Source organism: Melanostigma gelatinosum (assembly GCF_949748355.1).
Source record: "Melanostigma gelatinosum genome assembly, chromosome: 13".
Classification (NCBI taxonomy): Eukaryota; Metazoa; Chordata; class Actinopteri; order Perciformes; family Zoarcidae; genus Melanostigma; species Melanostigma gelatinosum.
In genome coordinates, this window is record NC_136646.1 from 11914404 (window position 1) to 11934993 (window position 20590).

At 44.0% G+C, this 20590-nt stretch overlaps 1 protein-coding gene across 1 annotated transcript; it reads left to right on the forward strand.

Annotated features, from left to right (window-relative positions):
- Nucleotides 1-3145: 3145 nt before the first annotated feature.
- Nucleotides 3146-20548, forward strand: cntnap1 (contactin associated protein 1). Its single transcript, XM_079282649.1, has 24 exons — nucleotides 3146-3331; nucleotides 7469-7570; nucleotides 8086-8279; nucleotides 8566-8719; nucleotides 9066-9269; nucleotides 9524-9708; nucleotides 9970-10119; nucleotides 10295-10556; nucleotides 11239-11388; nucleotides 11477-11651; nucleotides 12127-12233; nucleotides 12354-12476; nucleotides 12794-12997; nucleotides 13083-13239; nucleotides 13327-13454; nucleotides 13557-13730; nucleotides 13823-14041; nucleotides 14162-14401; nucleotides 14508-14747; nucleotides 14923-15050; nucleotides 15191-15284; nucleotides 15414-15644; nucleotides 15733-15777; nucleotides 17246-20548. Exons 1-24 carry the CDS (start codon nucleotides 3271-3273, stop codon nucleotides 17443-17445), a joined length of 3927 nt encoding a protein of 1308 aa, XP_079138775.1. The 5' UTR covers nucleotides 3146-3270; the 3' UTR covers nucleotides 17446-20548.
- Nucleotides 20549-20590: the final 42 nt, after the last annotated feature.

The following is a 20590-nucleotide window of genomic DNA, read 5'->3' on the forward strand; positions in this document are numbered from 1 at the left end:
GTGTTTGACACATCAGGAAACACATAAATACAGCCAGTGCTCACCGCACAAAACTTGACAGATTCCTTCATCCATCTTCATGACAAGTAGCATTCAGCCATGACAACACATCAGCAACACTGTCTCTTGGAAACATCTGGGCGTGAGTCACAACTTGACCCCTGTTTGTGAGTGTGTACTGGTGGTTGTGGGTTTGGCTGTTTATGCCAATGTGTGAGACTGCTAAGTGTTAATGTGTGTTTTCGTGCTCGTACCCTCAGCACATGTCCCTATGCAGTGTAGCCTACAGTGGCTACCCCCATGGAAAAACACACACAATGCTCATGGGGGCAAACCAAAGTACAATCTGATCCCACAAAAGAAAATACGTGTGAGAAACAAGGCCCTCACGGGTCTCCACCTTTGAGTTTGTTTGTGCATGTGTGGGTTTCTAAAAGAAGTCGGAGGAAGATAGAGTGTGACATGTGTGTGTGTGTGTGTCAATTAGTTTAAAGTGGAATAAAAACAGCAGTAGATCATAGCTCTTGGTGCATATGCATATTTTCAGCTTTGTTTTGGTAACTCGCAAATGACTCATTTGGCTGGTAAATGATCTGCCCTCTTTTCCTGTTCCTCTTTTTCTTTTCCTGACTTATTTCTTGACCCAAACAACGTTATTCATTTATAGTTGAAGGTGCAAGGGCCGATATTGGGTGATGGTGCTCGTGGCGCTAAAAGTGCAAACTACGGTGAAAGTGCTGACAGAGGTAATAGTGTTTACCTGGGGGGGGGGGCACGAACATGCGGTTCACAAAAGCACAGAGAAGCTCTGATTACTACACACACACAGAGAGACAGTGACGTCATTCTCTTCTCAGGTACACATTACTCCACCATATATTTTACAGAGCAAATAGTGGTTTGCTGCTGTATTAATGCTCTGGCTTTGAAATAAAGCTCATTTAATGTGCAGGTTCAATGCATTGTGGCAGCTGGAAACATAATTTAAGACCTGCAGAGTAAAGATTGTGGGAGAGAGTTGGACATCAGCTGACGTCATGTGTGGAAGAACAGAGATCCATGTCTTAGCTTAACCTGACATCTAGTGGTCAGTTGTGGTCTAACTCTGAAACTACTGCAGCAAACTGCAAAAAATGTAATTCAAATAATAAAAAAGAAATTTACTAATGAATCACTTTTTATTTTACTGAGTACTTATTGACGGAAACTATGTTTCCATTAAACTTAACTTATTAGTAGAAACAAGCTATTTAATTATGTATCAACTGGTGTGAAATGTTGAAAAGTAATTCATAAATCCTAAAGTGACGACTGAATATGAGGTGAATGTATTTAGAGTTCTGGCTTGTTTTAAGATATTTTAAAGGACTTTTTTTCTTCTTACCTTGAAACAAGTCAGCCTTCATTTTGTGAATCGGTGGAATTATTTCACCCCATCGGCAGAACTATTCCTGTGATGAAAACAAGAGGATTGTCGGACTGATTTAGGATATTTTGGGTATGTTTAACAGCAAACACGATGCCAAAAAAAACATGACTTTGTGGAAGAGGTTGGGCGTCTGCCCCTGCTTGCTCTTGTTAATCAGTTTATCACTTGAGCCTTTGTGTTGTTTTTCCCCCAGATGTGTGGTTTAACCGCAACCAGACCTTAATAGGACTCCTCTCAACCAGTCTCTATGGTTACTATAAGGTCAAATAAAAAAGGTCAATGGGGAGACAGATGGCAATCCAGCCTAACCACAACATTCACATCTATAAGCTAGGTGCAGATGTGTGGGAGACAGCGTGCTTGTGTGTACTGCACATGTTATCTGAAGAAAACAGAGCAGCAACTATCAGACAACAACATTTGGCTAACCCTAACCCTTGTTGTCGAATAGAGACAACTCACTAAAGAAATTAAATAATGCTATTTGCATGTTGTTTCATCTTTCAAATAGGGGAAATATATAATATAACAAATTACAATGCAGTTAAAAATAGCATTGCACCTTGTTTTAGTATTTCTGTTCAACAATATGGATCACTGTACTCGTGTATATCCAGAACACTTTAGCAATCTATTGATTTCCACTGTAATTGAGATGAATCCTTTTTGTAAATGGTAAATATATAGAGATTTGATGTCCGACTTTACACTCCACTGTTATTTTCTTCTGTTAGCCATTGTTCTCTCTCTCTGCAGATATAATTCTATACTCTTATGTTATTTCAGGGGGGAGGCCAGTGGCAGGGAGCTTACAAACTACCAATCTGATTGATTGAAAACAGGGTAAATCCCACGCTGGCCCAGGCATTCATTCTCGTATCATCACTGGAACACTGCCGTCCCATAAACCCACTTCTTAATCCCAAAGCCCTTTTTTATTTGGTGGTCAATGTGCGACCCATTGCCACAAATCCCCCTCTGCCTCAGTCTCTCCCCGCCCCCGCCCCTCATGTGTATGGGGATGAGTCTGAGTTCAGGCACAGCTGGCATCATCATCCTGTAACCCGTTCTTCTCTGGGCTTGTTTGTGAATGCACTGGCATGATTGGAGTACCTGGGGGGCAAGGTCAGACAGACGACCCGCATAGCTGTGCAGCCTATTTTGGGGTTCAAGTTCAGATCTGTGTTCCTGGAGAGAAAGACTTCTTAACCACCTCCTTGCGCAGTGCACTGCAGTTAGCAGCCACGAAAAGTGTGCCAAAGGACGACTTGAGATGCCAGAGAAGAAGAGAAGAGGACTCTGTAGTGCATTGGTGATATGATCCATCCCAGGAGGGAAATTGTTGATTTTGGTGAAGTTCCACCAGACTTATTTGGAGATTGAAGACAACATTCTTCTTAATTGTTTTTGGAAAAATACTATCACTCTGCGCCTGACTGAAAAAGTTTTTTTTCCCCATCCCCCCCTTCCAGTCTCCTCGTGAATCCAGACTTCTGCAGGAGGGGCGCGACAGAATCCCACTTCCACATGGCTTACAAGCACTCTGCTAGTTAACAACTGATATCATGCAGGAGCCACACCGTTACATGACGGCCATGTGAATTAAACCATCAAAAAAAAAAATCGAATAAACTAAGAAGTGCGCGCTCTCGGCGAAACGAAGCATCAGCGCCAGCATCCGATGCGCGTCCCCGCCCCGGTAGAGGCTGCCCGAGATCCCGGGAAGAGGAGTTGGAGCTGCGCGAGTTAAAGTTGTGCTAAAGGGGGGTGAGAGGATGCTGCAGAACAATCTACGAGCTTATTAACATAGCCTATGCGGAGAGACGTGCACTAAGTGAAGGATGCCTTGCAAAATACTGAGCATATGCCTCTTATTTCTGGGTTTTCAACATTGCTCATCACGTAAGTCTTGTAAAACAGCAATTGTTCCTTTATTGTCGGCTGCTAGAATATTATTAAAATATGTCAAAGTGTATGTACATGCCTTATCTGCATATTGTTTATTGTCTGATCATATGCGTGAGAAAAAGTTGCAAGATAACATGCAAGTGGAAAATACCACTGGAGGGCAAAACGTATCTTGCAGGTGTTGGGATCGTTGAAGGGCAATAACACGTTGCGATAACAACAGACAGCCTTTAAAGCGCAGATTTTTTTACATTTCGCTGCTGGCCTTGGCAGCTGTGATTTCAGAAAGGCATTGTTTTGCGGGATCACACAAAAACAAAGTGCAGAGGCGAGCCGTGCGCATGGTTATCCCCATTGCACTGGGCTGTCTGCATTGCAGTGCTTTCGCTCAGCCAGCACGCAAGTTTCTGCGCCGCGAGGCTGCAACTCTCGACTTAATGTTCGCAAAAAAAAAAAAAAAAAAAAAAAAAGCACGTTGCTGATCGAGAATCTATTTAATAATCTTCAAATCGCTATGAACCGTGTGTGTTGCTGTTGTGAGGGGGAAATCCGCTGAATACGTTCTCAAAGTGGCGGGGCAGATGGCAGGACACAGCGTCCTGACCGGGACCAGCCCACTGCAGTACTTTTTTTGGGGTAGCCCACATGAATTCCTGCATGCTGCGTGCACGCGAAGCGCGTGGATTCACCTGGCAGGGAAATCATTAGTCGCCGTTAGATCAGTGAAGGAGTCATGTGGCGGGTTTAGTTTAGACAGAAGTGTGGGGGGGGCTTTGGAAAAGGTGCCATCTACCCTTCTATCACAGAGCGTTTGTGCATACTAATAAGCTTTATGCGTGAAGAGTCAGGACTCTTAATTAACCCCATACCTCCCTTTGTGTGACTCAGTAGTTTTTGATATCAGTGGGAGAGATCAGGGAAGAGGGAAGCTTTGTCATGTGACTTCTTATAGATAACTGTATTTTCAAGCTGGACCAGGTTTACAGTATTAGTTCAGGGTGCTGACTGAGCTCTTTCTTTCAAGTTGTTCCAGGGAAATATAAACAGTTTTCACATGATGCCACGCTGTTGATCAGAAGCTATGGCATGCTGAGAAGTGAATGGCTCTGTCTTATAGTTATTAATAAGTGAATGTACAGAAAAAGGCAGCAATAGAGTGGAAGTTTGTAAACATCCTCGCATCACAGAAGGCTTTCCAGTAAGTGTGGGTGGGTTTGGCTCGTTGTAGATCTTGTTATATTTTATTGGACAGGCTGACCGTATATCTGCCAGATTGAAATGGAGTCTCAGGTCCCAGAGCACATGTGACCCAGCCTGAAGGTGGGGCTGAGGCTCACTCAGTAAGTAGTGTGTGTGTGTGTTTGAATCAGGAGGGTGTGATGCATGAATCTCAAGTTTCTGTCATGGTTAGCAGCACAAGCAGCAGGAGACTGTTTGGTCCATGTGACGGGAATTGATATCTAGAAGGAAGAGCATGTTGCTTTGCGTGGAAAGTTGGCCGTTTTGTTCTGTTAGACACGGAAATGAAGCTGGTCGAGGCCTCAATCCAAGTGAATGTGAATCTGATGTGCTGCATGGCAGACACCACCCAATGTGATGCCTGCCTGGGTATGAATGATTTATTAAAACCCCTTTAACAGGGCAGGATATATTTGTACTACCCCGGGCTTTGTTTTGCTGCAGTACTTGCAGCAGTAGTTTGATCTATTGTTGGTGGACATCTGCATTCAGTGGACATCTGCACACATCCGGGGTGCCGTCTGAATCCTCAGCTGTCACGCAGCACAGGCTGATGGTGGCAGGCAAAGGAGCTGCCTCTCTGCATATTGTATGTAACCAGCAGTAATGATGTGTCAGCCCAGACACACAACCCTCCACTTACAGCAGGACTGATGACTCAGCAAGAGTGGTGCTGGAGATCTGCACGGCCGCACTGTTCCCCACAACCCCTTAATGGTGAATGGAGAAAGAGACGACTCTGTGTGGCGCAGAGAAGGGAGGGAAGGGAGGGAGAGCGGGGTGCAGGATCACAAGAAGAGAGGTGAAAACCTGGGGACTGGATGCTGTGCACAGGCTTTCAGGTACACTTTCGCTGCTGCGTCACGACAACGCCCACTTGGGTTGAGAGAGGCAGAGAGAAGTAAAAAATTGCAAGATGACGAGCGAGGGTATGAGGTAATCGGACGCAGCGAGAACAAGAAATATTGGATGATTTAAAGGGGAGAAAAAATAAAGAGAGAGAGAGAGGACTCAGGGGAAAAAGCAAGTCATGCATTGAATAGGTCGGGGTGTCGAGTGCGTGACAGTCTTGCCATGAGGAGGAGCCGAGGAGCTGCGTGGCCTGGATTAACCTGCTGTAGTCTGATGGAGCCACGCTTCACAGTTAAAGTCAAGATCCTCTCCTCTACTAATAACTGATGGATTGAAACAAACACACCTCAAGCCATTCGCTACAAATACGCTTCGCCTGCGCAACTGCAGCAGTGGTGACGGAATATTTTTCATTTGAACAGCCATTTGAACAGTGACTCATTTCAAATGGCTCTCTACACACAGTGTAGTGATGGAGTGACACAGCAGGGGTTTGTTATCGATCATCTGCAGCATAGCCGGGGGAATTCTGTACGGTGAAGACGGAGAGCAATCCTCTCAGTGACGGCACAGGCACGGGAGGCAGAAAGTCAAGGTCACGTTTCACTTGCTCAGCACATTTCCTCCACCTGAATGAGCAGCAGCGTGTCCTTGCATGAGAGGTGACAGAACTCATGCTCATGTGACTAAAGAAAGAAAAGAAAACGGTGTGTTTGTGCTGTATCATGGCTCACGCATGTTTAATGCATTATTTCAGGCAGTGTAAAGGCAGAGGACGGAAGCACTTTCAAATTTGAATCTATGCAGCACCTTTCTCACCCTACTCCATCTGCAGCCTGCATACTGCTAACGTCGCCTGTTTCCAGCCACTGGCCATGACCTCTGTGATTGTAAGATGACTGAACTCCTGTTTACTAGTCAACAACTCCTAAAGTTCGGAGGGGATGTTTCTCATTAGGGAGAAGGAAGAGGAAGGTCAGATTGGAGCGGATTCTTTGTGCACTCAGACTAGAAGACTTCCAATTCTTTGTGTCTGCCTCTACCTTCATATTCAAGTAAAACCCGTAGCCTATCTACATTAAATCTTTTGGGAGTGTCGAGGAGCATATTTCTTTGGCAGTTCAAATGAGACAGTGTTTCTCTTACAGCTCGAGGTGAGTGCATCGCGCATTTACCCGCAGCGGGGACACAAGCAAGATTAGGAAGAATTATGGTCAGTTTGAACAGCCGTTGGCTGGGGAGCGAGCCCGAGCAGATGGGTGTTGGTCCTATCGGTCTCATAACCACACGCAGGACAGCATCTCAACATGACAAAGCGACATAGTTTGCCTTTGACTTTGTCTTGCTCATGAAACTGCATGCACTTCCAAAAAAAAGAAGACAAAAACATATATTTACAGACGCACAGGCACCGACAGGCACGTACACACACACACACACACACACACACACACACACACACACACACACACACACACACACACACACACGACATTCATGTGACGCAGCAACATTTCTATTCTGCCTTCTAGGACCAGACCTCTTTTGAAATAGGAAGGGGGTGTACCCGCATGACTATCACAATAGTTTATCTCAGAGATAGCGTGCATGATCAGTAGCTGTCAGTGTCGTATTTCACCACTCGTCCCACCCGTCCTGTGAAGAAGTGAAAGATGATGCACGCTCAAGTGCAGATGCCAGGATGTTAAGTCTTATAAGGGAAGCCATTAAGGGCTGTGGTTTACTGTGGAATATGGATCTGTCACCTCACTATCTGTCTACCTCCACCAGCGGAAAGACTAAATGTGTTTGCGCCATGCTCTGAATTTAATTGGATTGAACCATCCAAATGAGTTTTTTACATCTCATGGAGCATGAACTATAGCTTCTAATTGAACAGCAAACGGTTGGTTCTTCTCAAGCTGTGCAAGTCTGTGTTGCCCAGAACTATAGCATTCTGAAAGTGATGTGAATCCTGCATAATGAGGGGCCCTTTATGAATTACTCCTGATCTTGGTCTCCTCCTTATTGTTACTGCAGGAGAATGTGTTGATCCGCTGGTCTCCAGCCTCTACGCCTCCTCCTTCCTGGCCTCCTCCAGATATAACTTTCTTTACTCTGCCAATTTTGCCAAATTGTATGGTAAGTATAGTTGTAGTGTCTTTGAGTTCATCCATGATTTCACACCATTCACCTTACAGATGGTTTAAGTTATTGCTGCAGGACATGCACAGGTGTACAGTAACTAATAATATGAATAACTCCGGTCCTGTTCGTACAGTAATGTTATAAGTTTCACTTGTGTTTTACAAGTCAAAATCCACATGGTGAGAATCTTCACAGTGACAGATATAGTGCAATATGTGTTTGGGACTCCTACAACTCATTGGGGATCCTTCACTCTCTCTCTATATATAACCTACTTTCACTTTCACACAGAAAAAAACACCTCAGATGACATAATCTATCAACTGAAGGCACTTTACTCATTAGAGCCCCCCCCCCCCCCCCCCCCACACACACATTAAACAGGAGCTTAAAACGGCTGCCATGAGTTACGAATTCAGTTGAAGTCACAATTGCTTCGGTCATCATGTACCTGTCTCCCCCCCTCCCCCCCCATCTCCTGTCAAACTCTCCCTTTTCTCCCCCCTCAGGCAGCAGTGGCTGGTCCCCATCGCCAAGGGACAGACAGCCATGGCTGCAGGTCGACCTGGGCAGGAAGTATCGACTGGTGGCCATCGCCACCCAGGGGACCTTCAACTCCTATGACTGGATCACCAAGTACACCCTGCTCTATGGAGACCGACCGGACTCCTGGACGCCGTACATCATGGATGGAGGCAACTCTGTAGGTGTCACTGAGCCAGGGTGGTTGGGGGCGGGATAAGGGCCATAACGGGGATGAGGCGAGGATTAACCAAATGTAATCTTTACAGCCGATGATTCAGTGGGCGTTCTATTAAATTCATTGTCACTGGCCCTGAAACAAAGACAGCGCAGCATATTATCTCTCTCAACACTGACGAAGCAAATCTCATCATCAGTTCATCACCAGTCCCTTGATAAGGCGCTAACACCGTTGCAGCGACTCAATAACTCTCTCCCCTATATTTGCCGCTCTCATCCGTTTGCAGACGCTGCCTGCGAACTGGAATTATTATCAGTTGAAGAGGAATGTCTTCCATTACGCCTTCACCGCTAAACACATCCGTCTGCTGCCTCTGGCGTGGAACACGGAGAATGGAGGGAAGATCGGCGTGAGGCTGGAGCTGTACGGCTGCTCTTATGGTAAAAGATGACCGATGGACGCTACCCAGGGATTTACAGTCATCTGGTTCAATTCCAGGGACTTTCTACAATCCCACTGTTTAATCGTATTTGATAATATGCCACTAAATCTGAGCGCCAAATATGCTACAATATGTTCCGAGTTAATAAATGACAAAGCTCAGTATCAGATTCATACTCAGGAACATCATACACTGGCTAGATGCAAACAGATCTGATGAGCTCCAGGAAATGTGCCATGAAGCATTTACTCCAATAATCCTTAAAACCTAAAAATAAAAATAAATAAATGCTACTCTGTTGTGAATTTTGAACGATTGAATCCATTTGGAAATTCTGTCTGCAGATTCCTATGTTCTCCAGTACAACGGGGACGACTCAGTGGTCTACATGTACCCAGAAAAGAGGTCCCGTACACTGCACGACCACATCGCCATCAACTTCAAGACCCTGGAGCAGGATGGTCTGCTGCTACACAGTGAGGGGATTCAAGGAGACCTCTTCACCTTGGAGCTGAAGAGAGGCCGTCTTTACCTGCACATCAGCCTAGGTATAGAGCCTGAGTTGTTTGATGGAGTTATGGGTGAAGAAAATAGTGGCATGCGAGACAATGATATCCATCTCATTGGAGCCTGAAATGGAGCCACGTTGTCTGCGGGAGAAAACTGAATATATTGGCTGTTAGATTGTTGACCGGCGCTCTACATTTCAGCATTTTCTCTCAGTTTGAGCTGATTTAGAGTAATTATTGTTGTCATTTTTACCTCCCACTGTCCTTCGCCTTCATTTCTTTTCTTTTTTTAGGAAGTAGTGTAATACACAAACTTGATGGTCGTACTACACTGACTGCTGGCAGCCTTCTTGATAATCTGCACTGGCACTATGTCACCATCAAGCGCTCCGGTCGACAGGTGAACTTCACAGTGGACAGTGACACAGTCACAACCATCTGCAAAGGAGAGTTTACACACCTGGATCTGGACACGCAGGTATACCTCATATACGGATCACATCTATGTGTATAGATACAGTGTAAAATGTAAAGGCCGTGATAAGTGAAGGAAATGATGAAGGAGCCGTGTGCTGAATACATTTACTTAATGTCTCTTTGGAGGATACTTCCAAAAGCATTTTACTTACAAGTTGAAAGCAAATAGTTTTATTCAAATATACATTTCTACATTTTATTGTGCACACATTTACATTTGTTAATCATGATGTTGATGAGTGCCCTAATGCCTTTATCCTAGATATATGTAGGAGGTGTCATAGAGCAAAATTTGCCTCACCTGCCCACGACACAAAATTTCCGGGGCTGCCTGGAGAATGTCTTCATCAATGATGTCAACATCATCAACAAGGCTAAGAGAGAAGAACCTGAAATCCGCATCCCACGAAAGGTAGGGCTTCATACAAACCATCACACAGCATCCCAGTAACATCGCTGGTTGCGAGGATCTCCATGAATTACAGCCAAAACGGCATTACTTCATCTGTTCCATGCAAACAAAACAATAACAACGTCAGAGAAAATATTTTCACTGTAACTCGTATTTCTCTTTTTTTGACCCTCAGAAAAACATGCATTTCGCCTGCAGGGACATTCTGCTCAAACCGATGACTTTTGCCGGGCCCAACAACTACCTGCAGGTGCCGGGCTTCTTCAGGAGGCCTCGCATGTTTGTCAAGTTTAAGTTCCGCTCCTGGGACTACACGGGGCTGCTTATGTTCACGCGATTTGCTGATGACCTGGGTGCCCTTGAGCTGGGACTAAGCGAGGGGCAGATCAACGTCACTATATTCCAGCCTGGGAAGAAGAAACTCCAGTTTGCTGCAGGTGGGTTCATGCAGTTTTGGGCCTTGTATGATAGTAAAGATAACGGTTAAGGATTTTGGAGCATACGATTTTGAATGCCTCATTCTTTTGGCAGGTTCCTAAGCCCCGCCCCTAAGTTACTGTTACTGTTACTCCGAGGTAGCCAACAGCTGTGGATTTTGTCTGCTGAAATGACAACTGTCGCTGACAGATTCTATCAGCTGTGGTGATCTAGCTAAGCTAATGCTAACTCTAAAACTCTAAAACTGTTTCCAGCTGACTTTTTAAGGTTCCCAGCTGATTTAAAGACCCTATAAAAAAAGGGTCTTAAACATGTGCTGGAACATACATACTTGATATTGTGCTAAAAGAGAGAAGTTGAATGTTTTGGCCAGGCTAACGTCTGCAGCTTATGTTATAAAAGATTAAAAACACACTACAATTTTGCTTGTGTCTTTGGTTTTGCATAAGTAAAAAAAAGACACCTACCTAAGACACTCATTAGATACCCAAAATAGCTAGAGTGTAACCTGCCATGCCTAGTTTACGGTTGTTAAGCTGTGATTGGACAATCCCTGTCTGGGGGACACTTATGAATGTATATAGCGCTGCAAGGTGCAGGCAATGATAAATACTGCATTAGATCTCTGTACTGAATCCGATTGTAGAAACAAAGCATGACAGACATTTCTCCAATTTCTAGGCTACCGGCTAAATGATGGTTACTGGCACACGGTGGATTTAGCAGCCAGAGACAACCTGATGACCCTCACAATTGATGAGGAGGAGGGCTCTCCACTTAAGATTACCAATCCATTCACAATTCGGACAGGCGACCGCTACTTTTTCGGAGGTGAGGGGATGGCTAATTGTTCACGACTCCTGAAATCAACTTTGAAATCTGCACGGTCCAAAACGAACGTTTGCTTTCCTGCACTTAGGTTGTCCGAAAACCAATAACACAATACGGAAGTGTGAGACCAAGCTGAACCGCTTCCATGGTTGCATGCAGCATATCTTCATAGACAATGAACAGCTTGATATTGACATCATTCTGCAGCGACAGTGGGGGCGCTATGCTGAGTTGTTGTTGGGCACTTGTGGCATCACTGACAGGTAAGAAACATGAAGCACACATCACTAATATGACTCATTAACAGCAGGACAATTGCATAAGGAAACAGATAAATGTTGCGCTGCAATAATGTCTTCTCGTGTCATTTAAGTTGTAGCTGCCAATGATATACCCCTGTCATAATATAGTCTTTTAAAATCACTCACATTCCGATAACATGTCATTATTCCTACATCGCTTTGGCTCTTTGATGGTGTTTGATGTACTGTGATCTCCTCCAAGATGTTTGTGAAGCGTTTGACATTGAATTGTGAGTCTCAGGAGTGAGAAATCACTTCTTTAGAGCTAATGGCATTCATCACCTCATGAAACCTTATCTAAAAGGCTCTAAACAAAAAGCAGCTAACAGAGAAAATAGATAGTGTGGAAATGAAAGAGAGCAAATCACACACTTAATGCAAGTCTCCCTTTTTGTAACATCCAAATGCTCAGTATTGGCATGTCATGTCTTCGCAGATGTAGTCCAAATCCATGTGAACATGAAGGCAGATGCATCCAGTCCTGGGATGACTTTATATGCCTGTGTGAGAACACAGGCTACAAAGGAGAGGTGTGTCACATGTGTAAGTGCTGGCTCGCAATATTTTCACTTTAATAACTATTTCTTTGCAGTTGATTAGAACTTGGCCCTTACCGGATTTCTTCCTAATAATAACAAATCGATCATCTCGCTTCTCGAACAGCGGTTTACAAAGAGTCATGCGAGGCCTACAGACTCAGCGGCAAGTATTGGTCTGGAAACTACACCATCGATCCTGATCTTAGCGGGCCGCTGAAACCATTTGAAGTGTACTGCAAAATGAAGTGTGAGTAATCACCGTCACGAATAAAATACAGCTTTCATCAGCACTGTGTGCTCAGTGTTTGCTGGATCCTCAACGGATTTGTTAATGAAAAGCTTGAGAGTCAGGTTATCGTGTTCCTGTAATGCTGAAATTCCATGAGGAAATTAAAAGACGTTTTGAAACAAGATAGCGCAGTTCTGTGTGTGTGTCTGCATTTTCTATTTCTTACCTTTCCGTTTGTGTTTTATTCTTTTCTTTTTTTAAACATTAATATTGCCTCCATCTTTCTGTTTCAACATTGAATCACCATGCAGTATATTTGTTGTGCCTTTTCACAGCATATAAATCTTGGACAGTGATTCTGAATGACCGTGTGGATGGTACCAAGGTGTCCGGGAGCTCAATAGACCGGCCGTATATAGGAGACGTCAACTACTGGAACGCCACCTGGGATGAAGTCACTGCCCTAGCCAACACCTCTGTGTACTGCGAGCAGTGGATCGACTACTCCTGCTACAAGTCCCGTCTCCTCAACACCCCGAGTAAGTCAGCGTGTTAATTTGGTAGTGTGCTTATGGAAAACAAGAAATATAGTAAACTAAAAACACCATTTCTTTTTCAAAATAGACGGAAGACCTTTTGGTTACTGGATCGGTCGTAACAATGAGAGTCACTATTACTGGGGTGGAACATTCAGAGAGGTCCAAAAGTGCGGCTGTGCTATCAACCAAACCTGCACCGACCCCAAGTTTCAATGCAACTGCGACGCTGACTATAGGCAATGGTAAGAGAGGGGATGCACTGTGCAGGTTTACCTTGTATCTGTGACACCGACGATGAAGTCTTAACCTCGCCACTGTGGCTTTTTCAGGTACTCAGATAAGGGCTACTTGGACTTCAGAGACCATCTGCCTGTTAGGAAGGTGGTAGTCGGGGACACCAACAGGACCGGCTCAGAAGCACAATACACCGTCGGACCCCTCCGCTGCCATGGCGACAGTGAGCTTAACTATGAAGGGTTGTGTTCACACGGTGATGTTCTGCTTTGTTGAAACGGTGTTTTTATTTATACATGGACACGTATGTCAATGTTCTCCAAAGGAAACATCTGGAACACAATCACCTTCACCAAGCCCACCTACATAACCTTCCCCACCTTCAGGCCCGGCTCCAGCGCCGACATCTCCTTCCACTTCAAAACCTATCGTGACCACGGCGTGTTCTTGGAGAATTCTGATGACCAACTGCGAAACTTCATTCGGGTAGAGCTGAACTGTGAGTTGACTCATCTGCTACCAGAGAGCTATTCTCCTCACACATCTGGTGTATTTAACAACAACCGTTCCGTGTCGTCTTTTCTCTTCCAGCCACCCATAACCTTATGATGGTATTCATGGTTGGTGACGGCATCGTTAATGTGACACTGCACTCCCCCGTGGCACTCAATGACAACGAGTGGCACTTTGTCCAAGCCGAGATTAATGTGAAGCTGGCCCGCATCAAGGTTGATTATCAGCCGTGGGCCGTCACACATTTTCCAGGTCAGACTTTCGTCACCATGCGGTTTACGCATCCTGTCCTAGTAGGTAGGTTGGCTGAGGTGAACTTTGATATTTGTCATGACGTACGTACAGTGGACTTATTGTATCCTCTCTAAACTTTTAATAAAGATGAATAACCACTGATAAAAGCATACTTTGTAATAGGTGCAGCCAACCGCACACTGAGACCATTCTTGGGGTGTCTCCGAGGATTGCGGATGAACGGTGTTCCTCTTGATCTTGAGGGGAAAGTAAATGAAGAACAGGGTATAAGGAGGAACTGTACGGGACAGTGTCTGAATGCTACCATACCATGCCGAAACAGCGGCCAGTGTATAGAAGGCTACGCTTGCTACACTTGTGACTGCAACAACACAGCTTTTGATGGCTTCTACTGCCATAAAGGTGAGTTCATGCATGTTTCTGACACATACCGTCACATAGTAACTGACATCATCGGCAGCAATACGTTTGCAACTGATATCTAATTTCACAATGATCTTTTGTTCAGACATCGGAGCCTTCTTTGAGATCGGCTCGTGGCTGAGATACAACATACGAAAGAAGCCCATATCAAACGAAGCAGCATGGGCCAACTGGATCGACCCGCATTATGACAACTTTAGCCTCGGCTACAATGACACAGCAGATGACATCGAGTTCAGTTTCAGCACCGTTTACACGCCAGCCGTGTTGCTCTACATCAGCTCCTTCGTCCAAGACTACATTGCCATCATCCTCAAGACTGACGGTAGGCGAAGCTCAGAAACAATCTGAGAAAGTGAAAGCTTTTGAAAGGGCAGCAGGTTCATTTTATTCACAGATTAGGGAGTAATAATCTCTCAAAACTACTGCAGAGGTTGATGTGAAGCAGTTACTTGTGAAAAAAACAGTATTGATGTCTTTTGTTTCCTCTCTCTCTATAGGTAGTGTAGATCTGAGGTATAAGCTGGGGCTCATAACACACAAGTACCAGCTGACTCACCGAAACCTGGCAGACGGATTCCCCCACTACGTCAACATAACCAGACACAACAGAACCATCAAAACACAGGTTTATGCTGATCTGTGGTTTGTTCTTTTCAGTGAAGTAATAGACTGTTGTCCACTCACCTTAGCTTAGCTTAGCATAAAGGCTGTAAACAGCTAGCCTTGCTCATCAAGGTAATAAACTCTGTCTTATTTTGCCCACAGGTGGACTACATGGAGCCCATAGTGGAAAAGATAACCTTAGTGGAGGACGCCAGGTTTGACTCTCCAAAGTCCATGTTCTTGGGCAGAGTGATGGGTAAATATCCAATTGACCAATTATTGACGAGAACACGTGGGCTAATGTTTTTATCTTGCTGCCAGTATTACTATTATCATTATTTTAAGTTGGAACTCTGTTGATGTTTAATTGTTTCCACTCGTTCAGAGGTTGGTGACATTGACTATGAGATCCAGAGGCACAATGCTCCGGGCTTCATAGGCTGCATATCTGGTGTGAGATACAACGTCTATGCCCCGTTAAAGGCCTTCTTCCGTCCAAATGAAACCGACCCTCCGGTAACGACACAAGGCTACGTATCCGAGTCCAACTGTGGCGCCTTCCCTCCTATCCTGGGTTATGTACCGTGGGAGGTAGACCCCTGGTTTACCACCATAGGTGGGTTTATATGTCCCACAATGCACCTGTACAAAAAGAGAACATTATTCTGTGTTCATCCACTTATTTGTGCACCTCTCCCTTTCAGAGTATTTTTATATCCACGATGACCTAGGCCTGTTTTGGATAACAGGTAAGATCTACTTCTTTATAGAATTGGTTGTTTTGCTCACTATTTCCCAAATTCCAATGTGGACTTTTGAATGGTCTATTTTACTTGAACTAATTTCCTTCATATAGATTAAAAAGATAATCTGACCTCAACCAAATGCAATCAAAACGATTCTTCAGTGTGATAATAATGCATTAGAAATGTCTGACTGTTTTATATTTGTGACTGCTATCTCAAAAAATATGTCCTGTCAAGAGAAAAAACTAACCCTGGGCCTATATCTATGGATTTCTGGGGGGTAACTCTGCACCGTATTACAAGAGGAGTGTTGGGACCAGATGAGCGGTTTGCAGCACAGTATTACAGATGATGGAAAAAATTAGAGCAGGTCTCTCTGCTGAGCAGGAGAGGCTATATCAGGATTAAACTGCAGCACAGAGGCTGTCTGCTGTCTGAGACCTTTACCGGATCAGCTATATTTAGTCTGCATGGGCCCAGCTTACTGTTCATCATTGATAGATGCTTCAGTTTAATAGATCATTCCTGATTCAGAGGTATTATGCTAATGCGGCACATCAGCATACCATGAATAATTGGTGAGCCTTTCAAATCATCCCAACAATGTTCCCCTCAGGTTATCAGACCTCATCCCTGTCTGATATACTGCACCGGATAAAAAGGTTATGACTGAAAAATATCGTCGATAAAACAAAACTGCAAGTGAACAAATTCTGTCACGACGATATTGAAGATTCCTTCATCTGTCCTGTGACAATCTCACTTTAAATACGATTTGTGTTCTAAGCTCTGTGCTGGGTGCTGTATGTCTTTTCAGCAGCATCGATCCATTCTCTATATCCATTAATTGAGGGTATGAACCTATAAGGCAAAAAGGCTGGGATACACTGTGGCCATTTCGCCAGTCCATTACACAGTGAACACACTGACTGACAAACAAAGAAACACATCTGCAGGCACTTTAGTGTCTCCAGATCCGCTGACCTGCATGACTGTGACAGGAAACCCGAGCAAACACGGGGGAGGACATTCAAACTACACAGAGAGGACAAGGGCTGAGGTCTGTTTTCAGCTTGACCTACTGAACAACAATTCTGACTCACAGGCAGCTGCTCTGTGAATACTCTGGGACCACAAGTGACCACATTACAAATCCAGGATTCATTTTGGAAGCTGACGTGACCTTTAACAATCAATCAAATTAGTAGCACCTGGGAACTATTTTTAAGATCAGTCTCAGTGTGATGCTTGCCAGTACAAAAAGATCAGAGCACCTCAGTTTTCACAAACCTCATGACGCTCTGAATTCACAAACCCAGAACAAAGCCACCAATCTCCCTCATGTCCCAAGAGCTTGCTTTAGCATTCTAATAGCATTAGAAACAGTGACTGCTCCTTATCAGTATTTCCAGAAGCACATCTTTCCTCATATTAGAGATTAACTCTGACTGTGCTATTTTTTATCCTTTAGTCGTAGTCATCCTGGCGCTGCTGCTGCTCTTTGGAGGCATGTACAGCATCTATGTCTATGCGTATCAGCAGAAGGGCAGCTACCGCACCAACGAACCCAAGAACCTGGAGTCCCCCAGCAGCTCCAGGCCCCTGACGGAGACCCTGAGGAGAGAAAAGAAGAACCTCCCGCAAATTGAGGAGGAGTTCAGGAACGACTAGCATCACAGGACCTTTGGGACAGTGGGTGGGGTTTGACTGGGGGATACACAGATACCCGTATTAAGTTTTCTAATTCTTTCGTTCTCTTTTTTTTTTTACATCTTGGTTTGTGTTCGTTTCCCAGGGTTGAGTGGGATCAGATGCCTGGTGCTCTACATAGTATGTATTTTGGTTAAGGCCTAAAAGTTCACGTCAAGCCCCGTGTTGCGTGAGTAGCCAACAAGTCTCAGACTGTGTTGCAGGGTGAGATACTGAAGTGCCTCATCTGAGCGAGCTTGATCTGAAGTAACATTATAGCTTATTCAGACAGGGTTTAGATAAGACACTGTGGGATCAGGATTTAAGGGGTGTTTAGTTATATTTGGAACATCAATTGATTATAATCTAACCCTTTTATTGATTCATTCATTATTTTTTTCCTGACCCACTTTCAAGATCAATTAAAGCTAAAACATATCTTACTGTATAGATCTATTGCCATCTAAGATATACCTTTTGATGACAATCTCTCATGGAGCCATTTTTGACATCATAGCTTATGATCCGTCTTGGCATTTGAGCAGAAAGCACATCAGTGCAAAAAAAAACAACAACAACTCAGATCACGGAAAACAAAACTGGTGTTCCTGAATAAGAACATCCAACCGAAGAGAGAACGCACCGACGAGCATGGAGCTTTGATATGATGCATATATAGAGATTGTAAAAGGTATACACGCTTATATTTGTTGTATCGCAGCCTATAACAGTGCATTACCTGTACAGAATGGCACATGTAAGAGGTTCAGAATTGCCATAGTGTCAGTAGATAGCTACTTTGCCGTTCACAGTACCCTCAGACTCCTAAACACATTCTCAGCTACGGGGCTTCGGAAATGAGAGTGCGATGATATTGTAGATACTCCTCTCTGGTGTTGAGAGCTAACAGGCTGGTTGGTGTGCTGCAGAAATCCAAACAAACAATGAGGTGATGAAGCTCAGCAGGGACAGGGTGACCTACCCAAGTTCTCATTCCTTCTGTCTCACTTCTAGTCACTTATATTATGGTCAAGCTGCCAATGGCTCGGTGCTAAAGAGAGTTTGACTCAACATACCTGTCTAACAACGGTACAACAAAAAGGATCAGCCTTCTCACAATCCTTTCGATTCTTGATTATGAGCATCTTTCAGGAAACAGCCGCTCCCTGTGGCCATGCGGAGAAGCACACATAAACACACACGCATATGAACAGAGGACCACAAGAGTGTAAATGCTAATATTTTACTTCCAACTCATACTGCTCCAAAATGTTTGCATATTGCTGTAGGACAGTTGGCCGAGCGCGCCGTCACCGCTGCTGCTTGTTTAGCTGCTTTCAGTGGAAAGTCGAAAAATTCTACTTGTATCGTCCAATGAAATCTTCTTCTCTGGTAAGATGAAGTTTCGTTTGATGTGTGGTGCAGCCAAAGCTTCAGGCTATATCATCACTCACCACTATTGATCACGCACTATTGCGTAACATATTAGCTATGCATTAGTAGAGCATGACCGCACTTAACATGCAATAATATGAGCTGACGTTTAATTTGCAGATGCACAATAGCAAGTAGGATGTAATGAGTGTCTACGTGAATATACGAATAATGTGATTTTTTTTTTTTATTCCTGTGGTTTATACAAAAGAAGTTGAAAACAGTAAAATGGAGTGCTTTGAATGTAAATCCTCTGACTGTGTAATGTATGAGAGGACGCTACAGTGAACACCTGCTCAGGTGTTTTCACTGTAGGCTGCTTAGCACTGGAATTAAACGTATTCACGGTAGCTTTTTGGACCGCTCAGGATAAAGAAAGTACAGAACATGTTCTCTGTAGCACTAATACACCTCCAGAACTCCACGTTGTTTTGTTTCTTCCATTACATATGGGCAGAACTGTGCAAAATTGTACAGTGAAAGGATGTAAAAGACTGCAAATTACCATAAAAGGCACTACTTCCTAACAATGTATGAAATTGTATAGATTCGGCCAAAACTGGCGTGTATACAGGCTATATTTTTAAGAAAGATTCAATGTGATGAATGACAATGAAAAGTGGGCAAACGGAGTGAAACTGTTGGTTTGTGATCGGCACCAAGAATAGTTTGTGTGTTTTTTGTTAACTAGACAATCACCACTCAAAGTTCAACAAACTTGGGCCAAATATGCTTTGCTGTCTAGTAGGAAAGAGTAAAGTTATGTATCATGTAAATGTAACACCTCGATGTATTCAACAGGCTGTGAACATTCAGCCTGGCAGTGTCACTTCATTGCCACTCACTAGTAAATCACGCGTGGTCCCTGGAGCGTGTGTGTGTGTGTGACTGACTAGATGTTTATTTGTTTGTGTATTCATAGTTTGCCAACCGACGACTCTCTTCAGAAAAAACTATCGTGCGCAGTGATGCCAACTGTCCAACTCACTTGTTGTCGTGCACCGACCGCAGAGCAACGAGACAGACACGAGGCCTGCGTGTAGCCTGTTCAGGCTTCAGCTGTTCAATTTCAAGCACGTTGAATCTGTGCTGATCGGAATCAGACAGGGCGGGAATAAAAGGGATTAAGGTAAAAATGGCCAGTAGAGGGAGTAGGCCAGAAGGCTGTTGTTAGCTCAGACAGGCTATCTGCTGATTTCACCAAATCGATACCTTTTTTTCGGGGCTGCGTAATGCTTCCTGGAGTTTAATCAAAGTTTAAAAACACATTTAAAGGGGCATAAAGTTAAATTGGGGCTATGAGAAAGTCCTGATTTGAGTCTAACTTTATTTAAAGTATAGAGATTACAATGCTTAAGGTCTTAATACTTACTACAGACTCATATGAATCTGCAGATAGCCGGTGAGATCATATATAATCCCACGATAAAGCACCAGAGTGATTAGTAGGCAGGTCAGACCACTTCTCTGCACCATCAAACCAAATCCTTCTGCAACAGGTACCAGAAATGATCATTCCAGTTGTGCTTGTGATCACACTGACATTTTTATTTCTGTTCTTATGTCGGCTTGATTTCTTTTGTAATACTTTCACTGTAAATGACCATTACTGTGTAAATCAAAGGCAAAGCCAAACCCAATAAAAGAAGCTTGAAGGAAATTGTCAATGTGTTATTTAAGGTGAGATGTTGTT

Coding starts and splice junctions, on each gene's coding strand:
- cntnap1 (XM_079282649.1), top strand. CDS start 3,271: ATGCCTTGCAAAATACTGAGCATATGCCTCTTATTTCTGGGTTTTCAA. Junction 10,120..10,294: donor AAATCCGCATCCCACGAAAG/GTAGGGCTTCAT, acceptor TTTGACCCTCAG/AAAAACATGCATTTCGCCTG. Junction 11,652..12,126: donor ACTTGTGGCATCACTGACAG/GTAAGAAACATG, acceptor ATGTCTTCGCAG/ATGTAGTCCAAATCCATGTG.